Here is a 20,808-nt window from a genome sequence, read left to right as displayed (position 1 = left end):
TCTCTCGACATTCTTCAATGCTCCTAGAACCTAGCCATCTTACCCTCCTTATTTATGACTTTTCTGCTTCCATCGATAATTTGAATCATCTTTAATAACTATGGCTCTTTGCCGTCATGTGGCCAGTATATGTGTTTTATCATTGTTGTTCTCTGTATTGATGGACATCATATTGAAAAGATTTTACATTTTCTGAAAGTTCAAATGCAGTGCTGATTTTGAAAGGATTTTACGTTTTCTGAAAGTTCAAATGCAGTGCTGATTTTTGTTTTATTAAGTTTTCAAGATAATACAGTAAGAAAATCGTAGTATTAAAGTCTTTATCTTGATAATACTTGCCTTTTAAGCAGAGAAGTGTTTACTTCTCACAAATGATGCCTTTTCCATGATCATGTTGTTGCTTTTTCAATGTTCAGGTTCCTGTATTAAGTTGCCCTAGTGAATTACAGAGTTCACATCTTGTAGGTGCAAATCATTTTATGTTTCCTTAGTACAGCATTTTTGATGTGCAGCTTTTTGGTTAATCTGGCAGTGAACAGGTGGTAAGAATGATCTTCATTGTCAAAATATTTGCTGGTTTAAATACAAAGGGGTTCAAGTGGCAGTAGGTAGCACAAATGTCATTATATAGGCATGAATGGACTTAATCTTGTCACGTTGTAATGAGCTTAGCTTCTTTATTGATTGGTTGTTTGTAGCTACCTTGGGAAAATTCAGAAAAGGACTACAAAGTAGTTTACAGTTGATGTTATGGCATGTGATGTTGGAAGGAAGACATCTCATCTGCCCATGGGACCCCAGCCATGGGATACAAAAAGATGAAAGAGTGGTTTTTTCCCCTGTAGGATCCCACCACTCCTGAAGCTTTCTGTGTGCCTGTCACCACTGCTGCTGCTGTCTGTTAAGCTTATAACCCTGGGGTAGATTGGTAGCCTTAGACTGCTTGCCGAAGGTTGCATCCAGGGATGTTTGGAAGGAGGAGATGAACCTCCAGCACCCCAACCATACGAGGCAAAGACCCCACTTCGTTTATTTTCATTGTTACTCAATTTGCCATCATCGAAATAAAATCTAGATTGGCTTGTTTCTTTGTAGCCTACATATTTTTCAAGGGAATCTTTAAAGGAATTTTGTATATTGATGTCATTACTGCGTTTTCCAAGAGGACTCCAGGTGCCCGAAGTGAAAATTGAGTGAAATCGACGGTACTGGGGTTTCTGCAAAGCCTTTTGTTCCTTCTGCCTTGAGGACACCAGGGCTGCATACCGAGCACCTCCACTGCTACCTGAAGGTCATTAAATTTTTGAAGTTACTCATCATGTTATAAAAGCATTATGTAATACTGGTGCGAGAATTTAAAGATTTCCAGTACCTAGAAAAGATGTTGAAATTTAGTGAACTGTGGTGAAAAAGATTATATTAATACTTATGATTATTAAACTGGTAAGGCAGTATCATAATGAATATGCATATTGCTTCCTATTGCACTCAGGTGATTGGGTACTTGTAACCTCTCATTCATAGCCTCATCCCATGCCCATTGTATTAAAGTGAAACATGAACTTCCATGCTTACATAAACACCACTTTCTTTTTTACTGAATGCTAATTTTTCATCTGATGACACCAGTGCCTCCATCCATACCACCCATATACACAAGACACACACTGAACTTGATCCCAGATCCCAAATCATTCCTCTGGCATTCTCATGTGAAGTATTCGTAGCCCTAAGTAATCCTTGTACTGCGTTCATCCATTTCTGTAGTGTACCTCTCCTCCCACTGCTTTCAAATGGACAATTATGTTTCTTCTTGACCAACCTGTCATCTGCCATATGTTCTGCATGTCCATACTGTCCAAATAGACTCTAACCCATGCATATTCCTAATAAAATTTTTCACTTCACTCTTATCCTCATATTCCAGCCTTCCTTTGAAAATTATCCATCTTTACTGCTTTTATACTTGACCTGTTCTGAACTATATATACTTGGTTTCTCATTTGTACTTAAAAGTTGGGACAAGTACTTTATAAAACAAACCTCTTTCACACTAAACACTAAAACTTTCTCATTTGCAAATGTATTCAGTGTATTTCTAATTTTTGCTTCCTAGTTTCAGCTTCAGTTCCCACAATTATCTGTGATGAGTTGTACTCCCGAATACCTTGACCTGTCTACAGCTTCAGATTTTACATCATTCAGTATTACACTGTGACATCCCATCTTTCCAAAAACAAAATATTTACTTTATTCACACTCACTTTCAGCATCCTTCTCCTGCATACTTCACCACATAGACCTGCCATTCTATCCAACTATATATCTGTGTAAAACGGTTTTGGCAGCTTCCATTCATTTTTCACCATGGTTCAGCATCATACCCACTCTTGCTCTTTTCTCAAAAATTGCCCCATTCATAAAAAAGGAAACAATCATTCTGACATTTCACAAGCTTGATTCACTCCTATATTTGCTTCATACCACCACTTACACATGCATTAGTTCTGTTATAAGACAATGATAGTTAGAAGTCCTTTATGTGCACAGAAACCATTATTGATTCCATTGACAGCAAGTTGCCCATTAAACCAAATCACTCCAGTTCACTTTAACCTGTACATTCCTTTCACCCTCCTGTATGTTCAGGTTTCAAGTACTAAAAAAATTTTTTCACTCCCTCCTTCTTTATCCAGTTTAGTCTTCTCCTTTTTGCCCCATCCACTTTTGACACATCTTCTTTGTCAACCTCACCTCACCCAGTCTTTCGTTATCTCCAGACTATTTCAATACTCTCCTCAGCTCTCTCTCATCACACTCTTATTACCACATTTTTCTCTTACCCTTTTACTAATTTATCAGATCACCTCAAACCACATATTATCTTCAAACATTTCATCTCCAGCACATCCTCATCTGTAGCCCATGCCTTGCATCCATTCATTGTTGGGGCAACTCTGATTTGAAACATAACCATTTTGCCCTCCCAAACAGTGACCTGTCCACATATTCCTCAGTGCTTCCAGAACCTGTGCCGTCTCACCCACCCTGTGACTCGCTTCCACTTCTTTGGTTCTGTTTGCTCTCATGTCCACTCCCAGATATCCAATACACTTCACTTACAAATTTTCTCCATTTAAAGTCAAACCCCAACTGACCTCTCTTTTTGTCCTGCTTAATAATCTAATAACCTTTTTATTCTTTTTTTTTTTTTTTTTTTTTTTTTTTTTATACTTTGTCGCTGTCTCCCGCGTCTGCGAGGTAGCGCAAGGAAACAGACGAAAGAAATGGCCCCCCCCCCCATACACATGTACATACACACGTCCACACACGCAAATATACATACCTACACAGCTTTCCATGGTTTACCCCAGACGCTTCACATGCCTTGCTTCAATCCACTGACAGCACGTCAACCCCTGTATACCACATGACTCCAATTCACTCTATTTCTTGCCCTCCTTTCACCCTCCTGCATGTTCAGGCCCCGATCACACAAAATCTTTTTCACTCCATCTTTCCACCTCCAATTTGGTCTCCCTCTTCTCCTCGTTCCCTCCACCTCCGACACATATATCCTCTTGGTCAATCTCTCCTCACTCATTCTCTCCATGTGCCCAAACCATTTCAAAACACCCTCTTCTGCTCTCTCAACCACGCTCTTTTTATTTCCACACATCTCTCTTACCCTTACGTTACTTACTCGATCAAACCACCTCACACCACACATTGTCCTCAAACATCTCATTTCCAGCACATCCATCCTCCTGCGCACATCTCTATCCATAGCCCACGCCTCGCAACCATACAACATTGTTGGAACCACTATTCCCTCAAACATACCCATTTTTGCTTTCCGAGATAATGTTCTCGACTTCCACACATTTTTCAAGGCTCCCAAAATTTTCGCCCCCTCCCCCACCCTATGATCCACTTCCGCTTCCATGGTTCCATCCGCTGACAGATCCACTCCCAGATATCTAAAACACTTCACTTCCTCCAGTTTTTCTCCATTCAAACTCACCTCCCAATTGACTTGACCCTCACCCCTACTGTACCTAATAACCTTGCTCTTATTCACATTTACTCTCAACTTTCTTCTTCCACACACTTTACCAAACTCAGTCACCAGCTTTTTATTCACGTTTACTATTAATTTCTTTCCTTTACATACACTTTAACATCAGCTTCTGCAGTTTCTCACATGAATCTGCCGCCAGTGCTTTATCATCAGCAAACAACTGATTCAGTTTCCAGGCCGCTGATGCATCCATACACAAAATTTATTTGCTTCTATCCTCTTCAACAATGACAAAATGTGGTTGGCCAATTTCATGGCCAGCTGCCATGCCAGAGTCACTTATGATGGCTTCAACTATAAACACAACTGTTCAGTGGGGCAATTATTTCTCCAACTCTTCAGTCTCTTCTTAATTACCTCATCATTACTTCAGGCAAACCTCAACATGAAGGTCCTTTCACATGCAGACAACCTTACAGGCACATCACAACACCTGTCACCACATTAGCAACATCATACATGCAGAACTACATCACACAATTGGAACAATGGCTCACCCAGAAAAGAATGTGTCAGTATCTCCATGGAAATCTTCGATCATTCTTTTAATCCAAGACAGACATGAATCCAGCTCACATCCTTCAGTCATCTTTAATGACAGTCAGTCCCTCTGAACAAAACACCAACCATTCTAAGTGTCACACCCTTCAGTCAGCTTTAATGACAGTCAGTCCCTCTGAACAAAACACCAACCATTCTAAGTGTCATATACAACACACAATTGACATTCACTCCTCACACTAATAACATCAACCCAAACACAACACAAACTTACTGCCCCTAGAATGCTAACTGACACCAGAACTGGAAAAGAAAGAGAATTCCTCTACATTCCAAATAAATAATTCATCCACTCCCCTTTAAACTGTGCCTTATCTGCCTGGTTTTCCACCCTCCCAGTAGCAAATGTAGCAAGGCTACAAACCACATAAAATAATGTACTCTGAACAATCATTGGCTGCTTAGAAACTACAAACACTTAACAGCTTCACAATGAAAAGAAGATCCCAGTATAGTTCTACCTTAACATGCTTGGCACTAAATTTTAAGCAGAAGCAGTAGACCCCTCTCACCCTAACTACTCTAACTACCAGTCCCTAATTAGAAATATAAAGCTTACTCTTGGCTCATAGTTCAGTAACCTCTACTCACAGATCCCCCATCCCCAACTAATACAACACTGACAGAACACATAGACAAGGAAATAGCCCAGCAAGCACAAAACAGCAGACCTCCCAACTCAGTCTTAAACTCCAACCATCCGGACATGCACCAATCAGAAAACACACTCCTCAGACATACATGAGTCATATCAGACCATCTTAGGGTTATGTAGATTTGGAAAGTACTACAAATAAGTTAAGACTACGTTTTGAGTGTTGAGTTTTATTACCACATTTTCCCATTTTGGTGGATTTTCTGCCGTATGAGGTGATTAAGAGCATCAAAATTTTTTATGAATACCAATGAAAGGTGACACATTATGTAGCCTTGCAAAGTTAAGGGTAACAAAACATACTAGTAAGCCATAAATGTCTCTAGAGCCATCACCGATGGTATTGCCACAATGTGGACTATTCTGTGTCTTCTGCAACCCTTTTCACACTAATTTGTTTACCACACCCACAAAACTACTTAACTGTTTGCATTGTGCACTTTACATCATCATGCCCTTAGGATTCAAAGTAAATATTTAACTTGTGATTGCAAAAACAGATGGCATTTTTGTCATGATTATTTTTCACTTTTTGATATTAGAATATGCATAGACAGGTTCACGAGGAGCATAGTGTATTGGTTAAAATCTGCATGTCATATCGCATCAAGTGATTGAAATAGTTCATTCTGAACGAGCAAGACTATTTTGATGCAAGAATATATAAAGCTAACAGATTTTTTCAAATTGTTGTTCACTTATCTTCATTTCAAAAACAAATGTGGAATTTGATGAATCTTACCTGTCGCTTTTGGAAAAGATCTTTCCTTGGTCTTTATCTGTGGTGACTGACGTACTGGTGGGCGACGCACAAACCTTTGGGGGGGTGGTGGTGCTTCATAACCACCAGGTCCCCATCCACGGCTAAGGAATACACGCTTTAGACGTCCCAGCTTTTGATCTTGATAGGCAGGGACATCAGTTATCATTTCATGAATATTTGTGTCTTGGAACATTTTCTGGCTGTTTTTGGTGTTTTTGATTTTATTAGCTTTTATGTCTTGGTCTGTTAGTAGGAATGATATCCATGTTGTTTTAGCATCTTCCAACTCAATAGCAATAATGGGTTCCCATATGGAGCCAAGAATAAACACCATGCAGGTGACTGCCATCCATACTGTGCCTTGCACCTTAAGAATAATAGAGAAGAGAAAAGCAGATGAAGTAACAATTTTGAATTTATGTTCCAGATTCCTGGAATTTTGTTTTCATTCATGGATATGAAAAAACAGTTTCTTAGGCTTTAGTGGAAGAGCCTGGAAACCAAACCATAAGTATCTTTGGAGATTCTAAACACCACTGGCTGTCCCTTTCTGTATAGGAAGGACACTTGCACTTTTTCACATAAAGTGCTGCTGTGCTAAGATCAGCATGTAATACCAACAGAATAGCCAAACTTTGGAAAATACATAGAGTATAGCCTACTACCTTTTATGTACTGAAGCTTCTTCGTCACATGGAAGGGCTGAATATATATTTTTTTCAACAGAACATAGACAAAATAGAGGTGTATATGTGGAAAATGTGGAGGATTGAGGATTTGACAGTACGGTCTCAAGGTTTGCTGCTGTTGATGACATGTTCACACAGCTATATCAAATATAGACAGCGCTGGTGATGGTTAGGGTCCTTCACTAGCTCACTGTATGGACAACGCTAATCCTGCCATTATTCCCAACACCTCCATACATGGAGGGTGCTAGTGTTAATGGCTCATTCCAATATCTGTATCACATTTTGATGCTGTATTGAGACTGTGATATTGGGACCAGGTTTGGGTCATGCCGCTTGCTGACCTCATGACCTGATTTTGAACCCCTGCAGGCCTATGCTGACTCATGGTCAGTAAAGCTAACCACCATGCCTCAGAGGCATTCACTTGTACTGTAACTACTTAAGATTCAATTCCATGCACGTGAAAGATGTTTTTTCGGCCTAAATCTCAGAAAGGCTCTTATATGTACCAGATCTAAATTTAAACCACTTAGGTGACTTGAGGATCCATTATGTTGATTTTGCAGAGGAAACATTTAAAGCTAATGCCATTGTGGTCAGTTCTCCTCCATACTCCCATACTTGGGTTAGAGAGAGAGAGAGAGAGAGAGAGAGAGAGAGAGAGAGAGAGAGAGAGAGAGAGTTTAATGGGTGATAACCTACCATGGTTTGGTAATGTGGATGGTGGTGTTGTCCTGGTGCTACAGCAGCAGAATTTGGCTGTAGTTCCTAAGGTGACACCCTCACTGTTCTTCACCTGTTGTATTCAGTAGTTGACCTCAGGTAAATGTGGTGGACTATGGTTGTGGTGGGTAAGAGTGGTGTGTGGTGTGGTGAGGCTGACCAAGTGACCCGTTTATGGTCTTTGCTCTTGACACCTGTACACACCCCTAGGGAAACACAACTCTGTTGGGTTATACAAATTAGTAAATTAGTTTTACGCAACTTTTAATGTATCCTCAGTTTCTCATGTTGAATTATTTAGTGCTTTACATTTGTAAGGCTTTGCGTCTGTAAATTATGGTATAAAATTTTGTTGTTGTTGTTGGCATAGTGTTGTATGAATGTGTGATTGATTGAAAACTTACAGAATGAGAAGTTAAAGGATAAACCAAGAGTTGTAGTGGTGTGATGGTATAGACATGTTGATTTTGGTGTTGTGGTACAGACAATATGTTGATGTTAGCATGCTGGTAGAGACACCATGTTGATGTTGGTGTCCTGGTACAGATGGTATGCTGATGTTGGTGTCTGGCACAGACAGCATTTTTGATGTTGGTGTGCTGGTTCAGACAGTATGGTGATGTTTGTGTGTTTGTAGAGATAGTATGTTGATGATGTGCTCGTACCGACAGTACATTGATGTTGATATGCTGGTACAGAATGATGTTGATATGGTATTACAAACAGAAATACTGCTGATGTTGATGTGATGGTACAAACAGACAAACTGACAACGATGATGCTGGTCTGATGGAACAGATGGATACCATTGGTGTTGGTCTTGTGGAACAGACAGAAAGACACTGTATACTGAGTTGGGAAGGTGGTTAAATAATTGCTGGATCATTCTAGTGCTTATATACTATGTCAGTATTGTGTTTGTTTTGGAGTGGAGGATCTGCGAATAGAGACTGCTGAATTATGAGGTCATGCTAAGCTTTTTCTTTGTACCTAGGGTTGGTGGTTACTTATGTAGTGATTTCCATGGGAAGGGGCTAGTGTTCTTGCAAAGAATTGAATGTCATGTTGAGGTGGGTGTGTACTGGGGGATCTTTGTTTCATTGTGTAGATGCTGGGTGTTTGTGATTGCTAGACATCCAGTGATTATTTGGTGTGGTTTTCAGCTTTAGTAACATTAGTATTTGAATGGGTGGATGAGCAAGTAGGTGAGGCATAATTTAGGATGGAGTGAATGAATTGTTTGTAGAGGATAATAAGGGATTCTTTTTCATGTTCAGGATACTAAGGGATTCTTTTTCATGTCCAAGTCTGGTATTATTTAGTATTCTAGTATTATACCATGTGGGAGGGTGTGTAGTTGGTTGAAGCCATCTAGGATATATTGTGTGAGGTCTGTGTGTAGTGTGGTTGTAGTGATTTTTTTTTTTTTTGGGGGGGGGGCTTAAAGCAATGTTTTGAAAGTGTTATGGATCAGTTTTTCAGAGTTTGGATGTTGAAGAAACAATTGATATAGGTTGGTAGGAGAAGGGAGAGCTGGGAAGTCTGGTCTTATGGAACAGACAGACACTGGTGCTGGTGGTCTGACTAACAGATGGACAGACATTGGTGGTGTTAGTCTGATGGAACACTGCTGTGTTGCAATATAACATTAATACATTTGAGGAGGGTGAGAGTGAAAGCAATGTCCTGAGCAGGACATGGCTTTCTTTCCTCACGTTTTGCTGTAATCTGTACCATCTTAAATTGTACCTCCATAACCTGTATCACCATAACTTGTACCACCGTAACCTATACCACCATATCATGTACCATGGTAACTTATAGCACCATAACTTTTACCACCATAACCTGTACCACCATAGCTTGTACCTCTGTAACCTGTACCACTGTAACCTATACCAACACAACTTTTATCACCGTAACCTGCACACAACATAACCTCTACCACTGTATCATGTACCATCACAACATGTATCACTGTGGTTTGTACCTCCATAACCTGTACCACTGTATTCCATGCCTTCACAAACCACTGTAACGTGCATCATCATAACCTATACCATTGTAACATGTACCACCATAACCTGCAGCACTGTTACCTCTCCCCCTATAACCTGTAGCACTGGGTTTACATCATCTTGGTATGGCAACACACTACACTGGGTGCACATCATGGTGGTATGGTACCACACTACACCGGGTGTACATCATGTTGGTATGGTACCACATTACACAGTGTGTACATCATGATGGTATGGTACCACACTGCACTGGGTGTACATCATAGGGTATGGTACCACATTACACTGGTTGTACATCATGGTGGTATGGTACCACACCACTGGGTGTACATCATGGTGGTATGGTACCACACTGCAGTGTGTACATTATGGTGGTATGGTACCACACTACACTGGGTGTACATCATGGTGGTATGGCAACACACTGCTTTATTATTTCAACTCGACCTCCGCCAAATTGTACTTTGGAAATCCAAAAGAGGTTGGTGTGGTACCAGGATGTAGGCGTGGCTGGGGCTAATGGGCGTGAGTGAGGTCAGGCGGGCGGCCGAAGGGTAGACCAGCGGAGCGTACCGACCCTACCACGCCGCCGGCGTGAGTGGCGTGTCCCTGTGCCACCGCCGCCTCTTATGGCCAGCTCCACACCCACGCTGTCTCCCACCCTGCCCTGCCCCACCTCTGATGGTCAGCTCTACACCCACGCTGTCTCCCACCCTGCCCTGCCCCACCTCTTATGGTCAGCTCTACACCCACGCTGTCTCCCACCCTGCCCTGCCCCACCTCTTATGGCCAGCTCTACACCCACGCTGTCTCCCACCCTGCCCTGCCCCACCTCTTATGGTCAGCTCTACACCCACGCTGTCTCCCACCCTGCCCTGCCCCACCTCTTATGGTCAGCTCCACACCCACGCTGTCTCCCTACCTTCACACTATGTGGTGAAGAAAAAAAAAAAAACCCAGCAAGTGAGTGTTGAATATGCACTGGTGTTTAACAATCTATTACAGATATATATATATATATATATATATATATATATATATATATATATATATATATATATATATATATATATATATATATATATATATATATATATATATATATATTTTTTTTTTTTTTTTTTTTTGCTTTGTCGCTGTCTCCCGCGTTTGCGAGGTAGCGCAAGGAAACAGACGAAAGAAATGGCCCAACCCACCCCCATACACATGTATATACATACGTCCACACACGCAAATATACATACCTACACAGCCTTCCATGGTTTACCCCAGACGCTTCACATGCCTTGATTCAATCCACTGACAGCACGTCAACCCCGGTATACCACATTGCTCCAATTCACTCTATTCCTTGCCCTCCTTTCACCCTCCTGCATGTTCAGGCCCCGATCACACAAAATCTTTTTCACTCCATCTTTCCACCTCCAATTTGGTCTCCCTCTTCTCCTCGTTCCCTCCACCTCCGACACATATATTCTCTTGGTCAATCTTTCCTCACTCATTCTCTCCATGTGCCCGAACCATTTCAAAACACCCTCTTCTGCTCTCTCAACCACGCTCTTTTTATTTCCACACATCTCTCTTACCCTTACGTTACTTACTCGATCAAACCACCTCACACCACATATTGTCCTCAAACATCTCATTTCCAGCACATCCATCCTCCTGCGCACAACTCTATCCATAGCCCACGTCTCGCAACCATACAACATTGTTGGAACCACTATTCCTTCAAACATACCCATTTTTGCTTTCCGAGATAATGTTCTCGACTTCCACACATTCTTCAAGGCCCCCAGAATTTTCGCCCCCTCCCCCACCCTATGATCCACTTCCGCTTCCATGGTTCCATCCGCTGCCAGATCCACTCCCAGATATCTAAAACACTTCACTTCCTCCAGTTTTTCTCCATTCAAACTCACCTCCCAATTGACTTGACCCTCAACCCTACTGTACCTAATAACCTTGCTCTTATTCACATTTACTCTTAACTTTCTTCTTTCACACACTTTACCAAACGCAGTCACCAGCTTCTGCAGTTTCTCACATGAATCAGCCACCAGCGCTGTATCATCAGCGAACAACAACTGACTCACTTCCCAAGCTCTCTCATCCCCAACAGACTTCATACTTGCCCCTCTTTCCAAAACTCTTGCATTCACCTCCCTAACAACCCCATCCATAAACAAATTAAACAACCATGGAGACATCACACACCCCTGCCGCAAACCTACATACACTGAGAACCAATCACTTTCCTCTCTTCCTACACGTACACATGCCTTACATCCTCGATAAAAACTTTTCACTGCTTCTAACAACTTGCTTCCCACACCATATATTCTTAATACCTTCCACAGAGCATCTCTATCAACTCTATCATATATAAATGGATGTGGCCTTTCTTCTGTTCCTGGTGTTAATTTGCAGACGTGGGAAACGGCGATCAAATTTGAAAAAAAAAATCTTGTCTTGACAATGTAATAAACGAAAGCGCTTGACACCTCATTTTCAGTTTGCTTGTGGTTTTACCTGTATCTCATGTACACTCGCTACTTGAGTGTTTTAGATATCTGGGAATGGATATGGCAGCGGATGGAACCATGGAAGCGGAAGTGAATCATAGGGTGGGGGAGGGGGCGAAAGTTCTGGGAGCGTTGAAAAATGTGGAAGTCGAGAACGTTATCTTGGAAAGCAAGAAGGGGTATGTTTGAAGGAATAGTGGTTCCAACAATGTTATATGGTTGCGAGGCGTGGGCTATAGATAGAGTTGTGCGGAGGAGGGTGGATGTGCTGGAAATGAGATGTTTGAGGACAATATGTGGTGTGAGGTGGTTTGATCGAGTAAGTAATGAAAGGGCAAGAGAGATGTGTGGTAATGGAAAGAGTGTGGTTGAGAGAGCAGAAGAGGGTGTTTTGAAATGGTTTGGTCACATGGAGAGAATGAGTGAGGGAAGATTGACAAAGAGGATATATGTGTCAGAGGTGGAGGGAACGAGGAGAAGAGGGAGACCAAATTAGAGGTGGAAAGATGGAGTGAAAAAGATTTTGAGTGATCGGGGCCTGAACATGCAGGAGGAGGATGAAAGGCGTGCAAGGAATAGAGTGAATTGGAACGATGTGGAACCGGGGTATACGTGCTGTCAATGGATTGAACCCGGGCATGTGAAGCGTCTGGGGTAAACCATGGAAAGTTCTGTGGGGCCTGGATGTGGAAAGGGAGCTGTGGTTTCGGTGCATTATACATGACAGCTAGAGACTGAGTGTGAACGAATGTGGCCTTTGTTGTCTTTCCTAGTGCTACCTCGCGCACATGCGGGGGGAGGGGGTTGTCATTTCATGTGTGGCGGGGTGGCGACGGGAATGAATAAGGGCAGACGGTATGAATTATGTACATATATATATATATATATATATATATATATATATATATATATATATATATATATATATGTATACGTTGAGGTGTATAAGTATGTATATGTGCGTGTGTGGACGTGTATGTAAATGCATGTGTATGTGGGTGGGTTGGGCCATTCTTTCGTGTTTCCTTGCGCTACCTCGCTAACCCGGGAGACAGCGACAGAGTATAATAAGTAGAATATATATATATATATATATATATATATATATATATATATATATATATATATATATATATATATATATATTATCCCTGGGGATAGGGGAGAAAGAATACTTCCCATGTTTTTCCTGCGTGTCGTAGAAGGCGACTAAAAAGGGAGGGAGCGGGGGGCTGGAAATCCTCTCCTCCAGTTTTCAATTTTCCAAAAGAAGGAACAGAGAAGGGAGCCAAGTGAGGATATTCCCTCTAAGGCTCAGTCCTCTGCTCTTAACGCTACCTCGCTAACTCAGGAAATGGCGAATATATATATATATATATATATATATATATATATATATATATATATATATATATATATATATATTATCCCTGGGGATAGGGGATTAAGAATACTTCCCACGTATTCCCTGCGTGTCGTAGAAGGCGACTAAAAGGGGAGGGAGCGGGGGGCTGGAAATCCTCCCCTCTCGTTTTTTTTTTTTTTTAATTTTCCAAAAGAAGGAACAGAGAATTGGGCCAGGTGAGGGTATTCCCTCAAAGGCCCAGTCCTCTGTTCTTAATGCTACCTCGCTAACGCGGGAAATGGCGAATAGTTTAAAAGAAAAAAAAAAAAAAAATATATATATATATATATATATATATATATATATATATATATATATATATATATATACGCAAAAAAGTACTCAGGAAGGCCCAGAAGAGGGGTTCTAGGGTTGATAATAATACTATCACATAGGTCTGTCCAGCTGGAGGTCTCTCAGCGGTAAACATCCTTCACATAACAAAAAAAAAGGCTTGGTTTTAAAACTTTAAATTAAGTTTGCAACACCATCTGGTCTCCACTCATTACTTTTTCTCGACATCTTTCGTTTCACCCTATTGGTTTTCTGTGGGCGACCTGAACGCTGGAAAGCAGTAACTGAAAAGCGAATATGATAGTCCTTTAAGTGCCATGTTCAGTAGAACACACCTTTACCACCTGCACTTGTTTCCTTCAACTGGTACATATAGTTAACGTCTCGTTGAGTTTCGAATGGAGCCTTGTGGTTGGATAGAACTCACGAAGTGTACTTCCACATCAGCGTACCCCACCTGGCGGCTCATGCAACAAGTGCTCCTCTAAAGCCAACAATACGCCCGACAAGTCAATATAATGACGCGCTCCTCTCATGACGCGGTCAGGGATAAGCGACCCAACCTCTAGGTCCTGTTTATCATCGCACTTTATTATTGATATTTATTATTATTTTATGAACGGTTTATTAATTAGATGTTGCCAAGGGCTGAAGATATAGAGAAAATACGGACAATATCACATTGGGCCTGTAATAAAATGGTGAAAGGTGTAGCGGTTAGTGTTCCTGACGCATTCACGGTCCGCCCAGGTTACGGCAGTCGGTCCACAGTTAACCCACCTGTTCATAAATCCCTAGGGGGTTGGTCGGTGAAATGGGTACCTGGCTTAGGCTAGGATATATATATATATATATATATATATATATATATATATATATATATATATATATATATATATAATGTTTATAGCGTTAATGGGATGGCCTTGATTAGGGCCTCAGCTGCCCGTGCCGTCTTAGCTAACAAAAAGATAAAGAACATACAGTCATTACAGAGACGTAAGGATTATGTAGAACCGTCACAGTGTTTGTAATGTGGCTGTTTTTATAACTTTGTACGAGCTGGGATGGGACCGATGCAGTTATGGAGCCGAAGTGATAGGAGGTGAGGATGATGCAGTTGGAGAAAGTTCGTGATGGATGAAGACTAGTGTGTTGAGCGCCATTTGATATATTGGTATACGAGAGAACAGGGATGATTTTGCATGTCCTTTTCTACATATTTTGCAACACTCTCGAGAACAGGGATGATTTTGCATGTCCTTTTCTACATATTTTGCAACACTCTCTCGTGTGTGTTGGGTAGGGAGGAAGACCAGGGGGGGGGGGGGGGGCATAGGTATGTATGTGAGGGATGAAAGTTGCGTAGATGTTTCACAATTCAGACGGAGGGAGTCAAAGTGTCTCGAGTATCGAAGGATGTAGAGACTGTACCTGGGGGATTTGTTGATGGTACCGATGTGTTCTTTTCGAGGTTAGCGTACCGTTCAGAGCGACAAGCGGAAGCTTAGTGGACAAAACAGCTTACAAGGGGCTGGGGGCCTAGTGAGACAGTAGGGTGTGGGATATGGATGAAAGCTTGGTGGACTGAATACCCTGGAGGGGACTAGGGTCTAGTGAAACAGTAGGGGTGGGACAGGGTTCGAAGTGAAAGTGATGTGCATATCTGCGGTCTTAGTTCGGTTGATGGTGGCTGGCGATGGTTCAGTTGTAGAGGTTGTTGTTTTCTTTATGGCTCCTTAGTTGGCAGCGCTGTTGTCACTTATGACACTAATGGCAGCAGTGTCGTCGTCAATGTACCTCTATCGAGCGGGTCACATACATAAGGCATAATACATGAGGATGTCGTGTATGTATCCACAAATGTACGCTCATACGTGTGCAAGATTAAATTTATGGCTGATATTACGTTTCTCGGCGTGAGCCCCTTTCTTATTGGTGTAGTGCGTGTGGTGTGTGGGCGAGGATATATGGAGAGCCTCGAGCATGACAAACAGTGGTTGAAGCAGGAGGCAAGCCGGAGCCCACGATGACCGACCACACATACATCACCCACAACACTAATACCCTCCACACTACTGCTGACTCTCCACAACCCCATCCAGAACAGTTACCACATTTCACCGTTAAGGGAACCGTGCTAAATCTTCCCTCCTGGTGAGGTGTGGTTGTGTCGTCCAGCGGTTGGCTGGGCCCCACGGCTATAGACCTTACTGGTGTGGGTGGTTACCTGCTTAGTGAAGGATGGGGTTATTCCTCAGCAAGATCATGATGATCATGTCCCAGGTGTTAGTGGGTGGGAGATGCTGTAGTATACCAGTGGTCGTCCTGATGTGGGGAAAGTTGGCAGTGCTCATGTTTGTGAGGCATATCTCGAGATTACAATCATCGAATTTCTAATTTTGTTTGTTTGTGCGTCGAGAGTTTTCTGTATGGTATGAAGATATTGGGAGCAAGTGTTGGTGTGTGGAATGTTTCCCCGTAACCTGACCTCTTCCAGTGGCCTTCCGCCACAGGAAAAAAAAAAAAAATGAACGAAAAGCTCAGGCAGTTTTATGCACTTGTTTTAACAAAATGTAGTTGAGGGCAAATGAGGGCTGGAGTGAGAGAATATCATTAAACTTAAGGAAGAATAAAAGAAGATGTTTTGGAAGATGAACAACGTAGGTAAGACAAGAGAACAAATGGGAACATCGGTGAAGGGGGGCAAGGGGGGAAGTAATAACAGGTAGTGATGAAGTGAGAAGGAGATGGAGTATTTTGAAGGCTTGTTGAATGTGTTTGATGATAGAGTGGCAGATGTAGGGTGTTTTGGTCGGGGTGGTGTGCAAAGCGAGAGGGTCAGGGAGAATGGTTTGGTTAAGACAAAAGAGGTAGTGAAATCTTTGCGGAAGGTGAGATCCGGCAAGGCGGCGGGTTTGGATGGTATTGCAGTGGAATTTACTAAGAAAGAGGGTGACTGTGTTGTTGATTGGTTGGTAAGGATATTCAGTGTATGCATTGGATTATGGTGAAGTGCCTAAGGATTGGTGGAATGCATGCATAGTGCCATTGTACAAAGGCAAAGGGGGATAAAGGTGAGTGTTCAAACTACAGAGGCATAAGTTTGTTGAGGATTTCTGGAAAATCATTTGGGCGGGTATTGACTGAGATGGTGAAGGCATATAAAGAACATCAGACTGAGGAGGAGCACTATAGTTTCAGAAGCGGTATATGATGTGTGGATCAGGTCTTTGCTGTGAAGAATGTGTGTGAGAAATACTTAGAAAAACAGATGGATTTGTATGTAGCATTTATGGATCTGGGAAGGCATATGATAGGGTTGGTAGAGATGCTTTGTAGTTCTTAAGAGTGCATGGTGTGGCAGTTAAGCTGCTAGAAGCAGTGAAAAGTTTTTACCAAAGATGTAAGACATGTGTACCAGTAGGAAGAAATGAGAGTGATTTGTTCCCAGTGAAGGTCGGTTTGCAGGAGGATTGTATGTGGTGTCCCCATGGTTGTTTAATTTGCTTATGGATGGGGTGGTTAGAGAGGTAAATGCGAGTTTTGGAGAGAGAGAGAGAGAGAGAGAGAGAGAGGTGAGTATGCAATCCTTTAGGGATGAGAGGGCTTGGGAAGTGAGTCAGTTGTTGGTCGCCGATGATACATCTCTGGTGGCTGGTTCGGGTGCGAAACTGCATAAGTTGGTGAATGAGATTGGAAAAGTGTGTAAAAGGAGAAAGTTGAGAGAATGTGAATAAGAGCAAGGTTATTAGGTTCAGTAGAGTTGAGGGACAAATTAATTGGGATGTAAGTTTGAATGGAGAAAAAATGGAGAAAGTGAGCGTTTTAGATATCTGTGAGTGGACTTAGCAGCGAATGGAACTATGGAAGCGGAAATGAGTCATAGGGTGAGGGGAGGGGGCGAAGGTTTTTGGAGCGATGTAGAATGTGTGAAGGGAGAGAATGTTATCTCGGAGGGCAAAAATGGGTATGTTTGAAGGAATAGTAGTTCTAACAATATACGGTTGAGGCATGGGCTATCGGCAGGGTTGTAAGGAGGAGGCTGGATGTATTGGAAATGAAATGTTTGAGGACAGTATGTGGTGTGGGGTGGTTTGATCGAATAAGTAGTTAAAGGGTAAGAGAGATGTATGGAAATAAAAAGAATGTGGTTAGGAGAGCAGAAGAGGGTGTGTTGAAATGGTTTAGACCTATGGGAAGAATGATTGAGGAAAGATTGACAAAGAGGATATTTTTTTTTTTTTTTTTTTTTTATACTTTGTCGCTGTCTCCCGCGTTTGCGAGGTAGCGCAAGGAAACAGACGAAAGAAATGGCCCAACCCCCCCCATACACATGTATATACATACGTCCACACACGCAAATATACATATCTACACAGCTTTCCATGGTTTACCCCAGACGCCCCACATGCCTTGATTCAATCCACTGACAGCACGTCAACCCCGGTATACCACATCACTCCAGTTCACTCTATTCCTTGCCCTCCTTTCACCCTCCTGCATGTTCAGGCCCCGATCACACAGAATCTTTTTCACTCCATCTTTCCACCTCCAATTTGGTCTCCCTCTTCTCCTCGTTCCCTCCACCTCCGACACATATATCCTCTTGGTCAATCTTTCCTCACTCATTCTCTCCATGTGCCCAAACCACTTCAAAACACCCTCCTCTGCTCTCTCAACCACGCTCTTTTTATTTCCACACATCTCTCTTACCCTTACGTTACTCACTCGATCAAACCACCTCACACCACACATTGTCCTCAAACATCTCATTTCCAGCACATCCATCCTCCTGCGCACAACTCTATCCATAGCCCACGCCTCGCAACCATACAACATTGTTGGAACCACTATTCCTTCAAACATAGCCATTTTTGCTTTCCGAGATAATGTTCTCGACTTCCACACATTCTTCAAGGCCCCCAGAATTTTCGCCCCCTCCCCCACCCTATGATCCACTTCCGCTTCCATGGTTCCATCCGCTGCCAGATCCACTCCCAGATATCTAAAACACTTCACTTCCTCCAGTTTTTCTCCATTCAAACTCACCTCCCAATTGACTTGACCCTCAACCCTACTGTACCTAATAACCTTGCTCTTATTCACATTTACTCTTAACTTTCTTCTTCCACACACTTTACCAAACTCAGTCACCAGCTTCTGCAGTTTCTCACATGAATCAGCCACCAGCGCTGTATCATCAGCGAACAACAACTGACTCACTTCCCAAGCTCTCTCATCCCCAACAGACTTCATACTTGCCCCTCTTTCCAAAACTCTTGCATTTACCTCCCTAACAACCCCATCCATAAACAAATTAAACAACCATGGAGACATCACACACCCCTGCCGCAAACCTACATTCACTGAGAACCAATCACTTTCCTCTCTTCCTACACGTACACATGCCTTACATCCTCGATAAAAACTTTTCACTGCTTCTAACAACTTGCCTCCCACACCATATATTCTTAATACCTTCCACAGAGCATCTCTATCAACTCTATCATATGCCTTCTCCAGATCCATAAATGCTACATACAAATCCATTTGCTTTTCTAAGTATTTCTCACATACATTCTTCAAAGAAAACACCTGATCCACACATCCTCTACCACTTCTGAAACCACACTGCTCTTCCCCAATCTGATGCTCTGTACATGCCTTCACCCTCTCAATCAATACCCTCCCATATAATTTACCAGGAATACTCAACAAACTTATACCTCTGTAATTTGAGCACTCACTCTTATCCCCTTTGCCTTTGTACAATGGCACTATGCACGCATTCCGCCAATCCTCAGGCACCTCACCATGAGTCATACATACATTAAATAACCTTACCAACCAGTCAACAATACAGTCACCCCCTTTTTTAATAAATTCCACTGCAATACCATCCAAACCTGCTGCCTTGCCGGCTTTCATCTTCCGCAAAGCTTTCACTACCTCTTCTCTGTTTACCAAATCATTTTCCCTAACCCTCTCACTTTGCACACCACCTCGACCAAAACACCCTATATCTGCCACTCTATCATCAAACACATTCAACAAACCTTCAAAATACTCACTCCATCTCCATCTCACATCACCACTACTTGTTATCACCTCCCCATTTGCGCCCTTCACTGAAGTTCCCATTTGCTCCCTTGTCTTACGCACTTTATTTACCTCCTTCCAGAACATCTTTTTATTCTCCCTAAAATTTAATGATACTCTCTCACCCCAACTCTCATTTGCCCTTTTTTCACCTCTTGCACCTTTCTCTTGACCTCCTGTCTCTTTCTTTTATACATCTCCCACTCAATTGCATTTTTTCCCTGCAAAAATCGTCCAAATGCCTCTCTCTTCTCTTTCACTAATACTCTTACTTCTTCATCCCACCACTCACTACCCTTTCTAATCAACCCACCTCCCACTCTTCTCATGCCACAAGCATCTTTTGCGCAATCCATCACTGATTCCCTAAATACATCCCATTCCTCCCCCACTCCCCTTACTTCCATTGTTCTCACCTTTTTCCATTCTGTACTCAGTCTCTCCTGGTACTTCCTCACACAGGTCTCCTTCCCAAGCTCACTTACTCTCACCACCCTCTTCACCCCAACATTCACTCTTCTTTTCTGAAAACCCATACAAATCTTCACCTTAGCCTCCACAAGATAATGATCAGACATCCCTCCAGTTGCACCTCTCAGCACATTAACATCCAAAAGTCTCTCTTTCGCACGCCTGTCAATTAACACGTAATCCAATAACGCTCTCTGGCCATCTCTCCTACTTACATAAGTATACTTATGTATATCTCGCTTTTTAAACCAGGTATTCCCAATCATCAGTCCTTTTTCAGCACATAAATCTACAAGCTCTTCACCATTTCCATTTACAACACTGAACACCCCATGTATACCGGTTATTCCCTCAACTGCCACATTACTCACCTTTGCATTCAAATCACCCATCACTATAACCCGGTCTCGTGCATCAAAACCACTAACACACTCATTCAGCTGCTCCCAAAACACTTGCCTCTCATGATCTTTCTTCTCATGCCCAGGTGCATATGCACCAATAATCACCCACCT

At 42.2% G+C, this 20,808-nt stretch overlaps 2 protein-coding genes across 7 annotated transcripts in view; one reads left to right on the top strand and one right to left on the bottom strand.

Moving 5' to 3' along the window:
• The window catches only part of LOC139753653 (uncharacterized), a 46,353-nt gene that overhangs the window by 13,963 nt on the left and 11,582 nt on the right, over nucleotides 1–20,808 (top strand). The window lies entirely within an intron of this gene.
• Nucleotides 259–20,808, bottom strand: part of LOC139753656 (uncharacterized) — a 57,094-nt gene continuing 36,544 nt past the window's right edge. Inside the window, exons 1-4 of one of the 6 annotated variants that reach the window (XM_071670281.1) lie at nucleotides 9,991–10,190; nucleotides 7,455–7,697; nucleotides 6,040–6,427; nucleotides 259–1,285 (exon numbers count right to left, since the gene is read on the bottom strand). In XM_071670281.1, coding sequence (XP_071526382.1) covers nucleotides 780–1,285; nucleotides 6,040–6,427; nucleotides 7,455–7,457 — 897 coding nt within the window. In that variant the 5' untranslated portion in view covers nucleotides 7,458–7,697; nucleotides 9,991–10,190 and the 3' untranslated portion in view covers nucleotides 259–779. Of the gene's footprint in view, nucleotides 1,286–6,039; nucleotides 6,428–7,454; nucleotides 7,698–9,990; nucleotides 10,196–20,808 lie in introns of those variants that run through there. The other 5 variants (XM_071670282.1, XM_071670279.1, XM_071670280.1 and 2 more) reach the window with 5 other exon arrangements.

The sequence above is a fragment of the Panulirus ornatus genome, chromosome 15, assembly GCF_036320965.1.
Source record: "Panulirus ornatus isolate Po-2019 chromosome 15, ASM3632096v1, whole genome shotgun sequence".
NCBI classification, from domain to species: Eukaryota; Metazoa; Arthropoda; class Malacostraca; order Decapoda; family Palinuridae; genus Panulirus; species Panulirus ornatus.
Note: the sequence above shows the minus strand (reverse complement) of the source record. Positions and strands in the feature narration are given on the sequence as shown.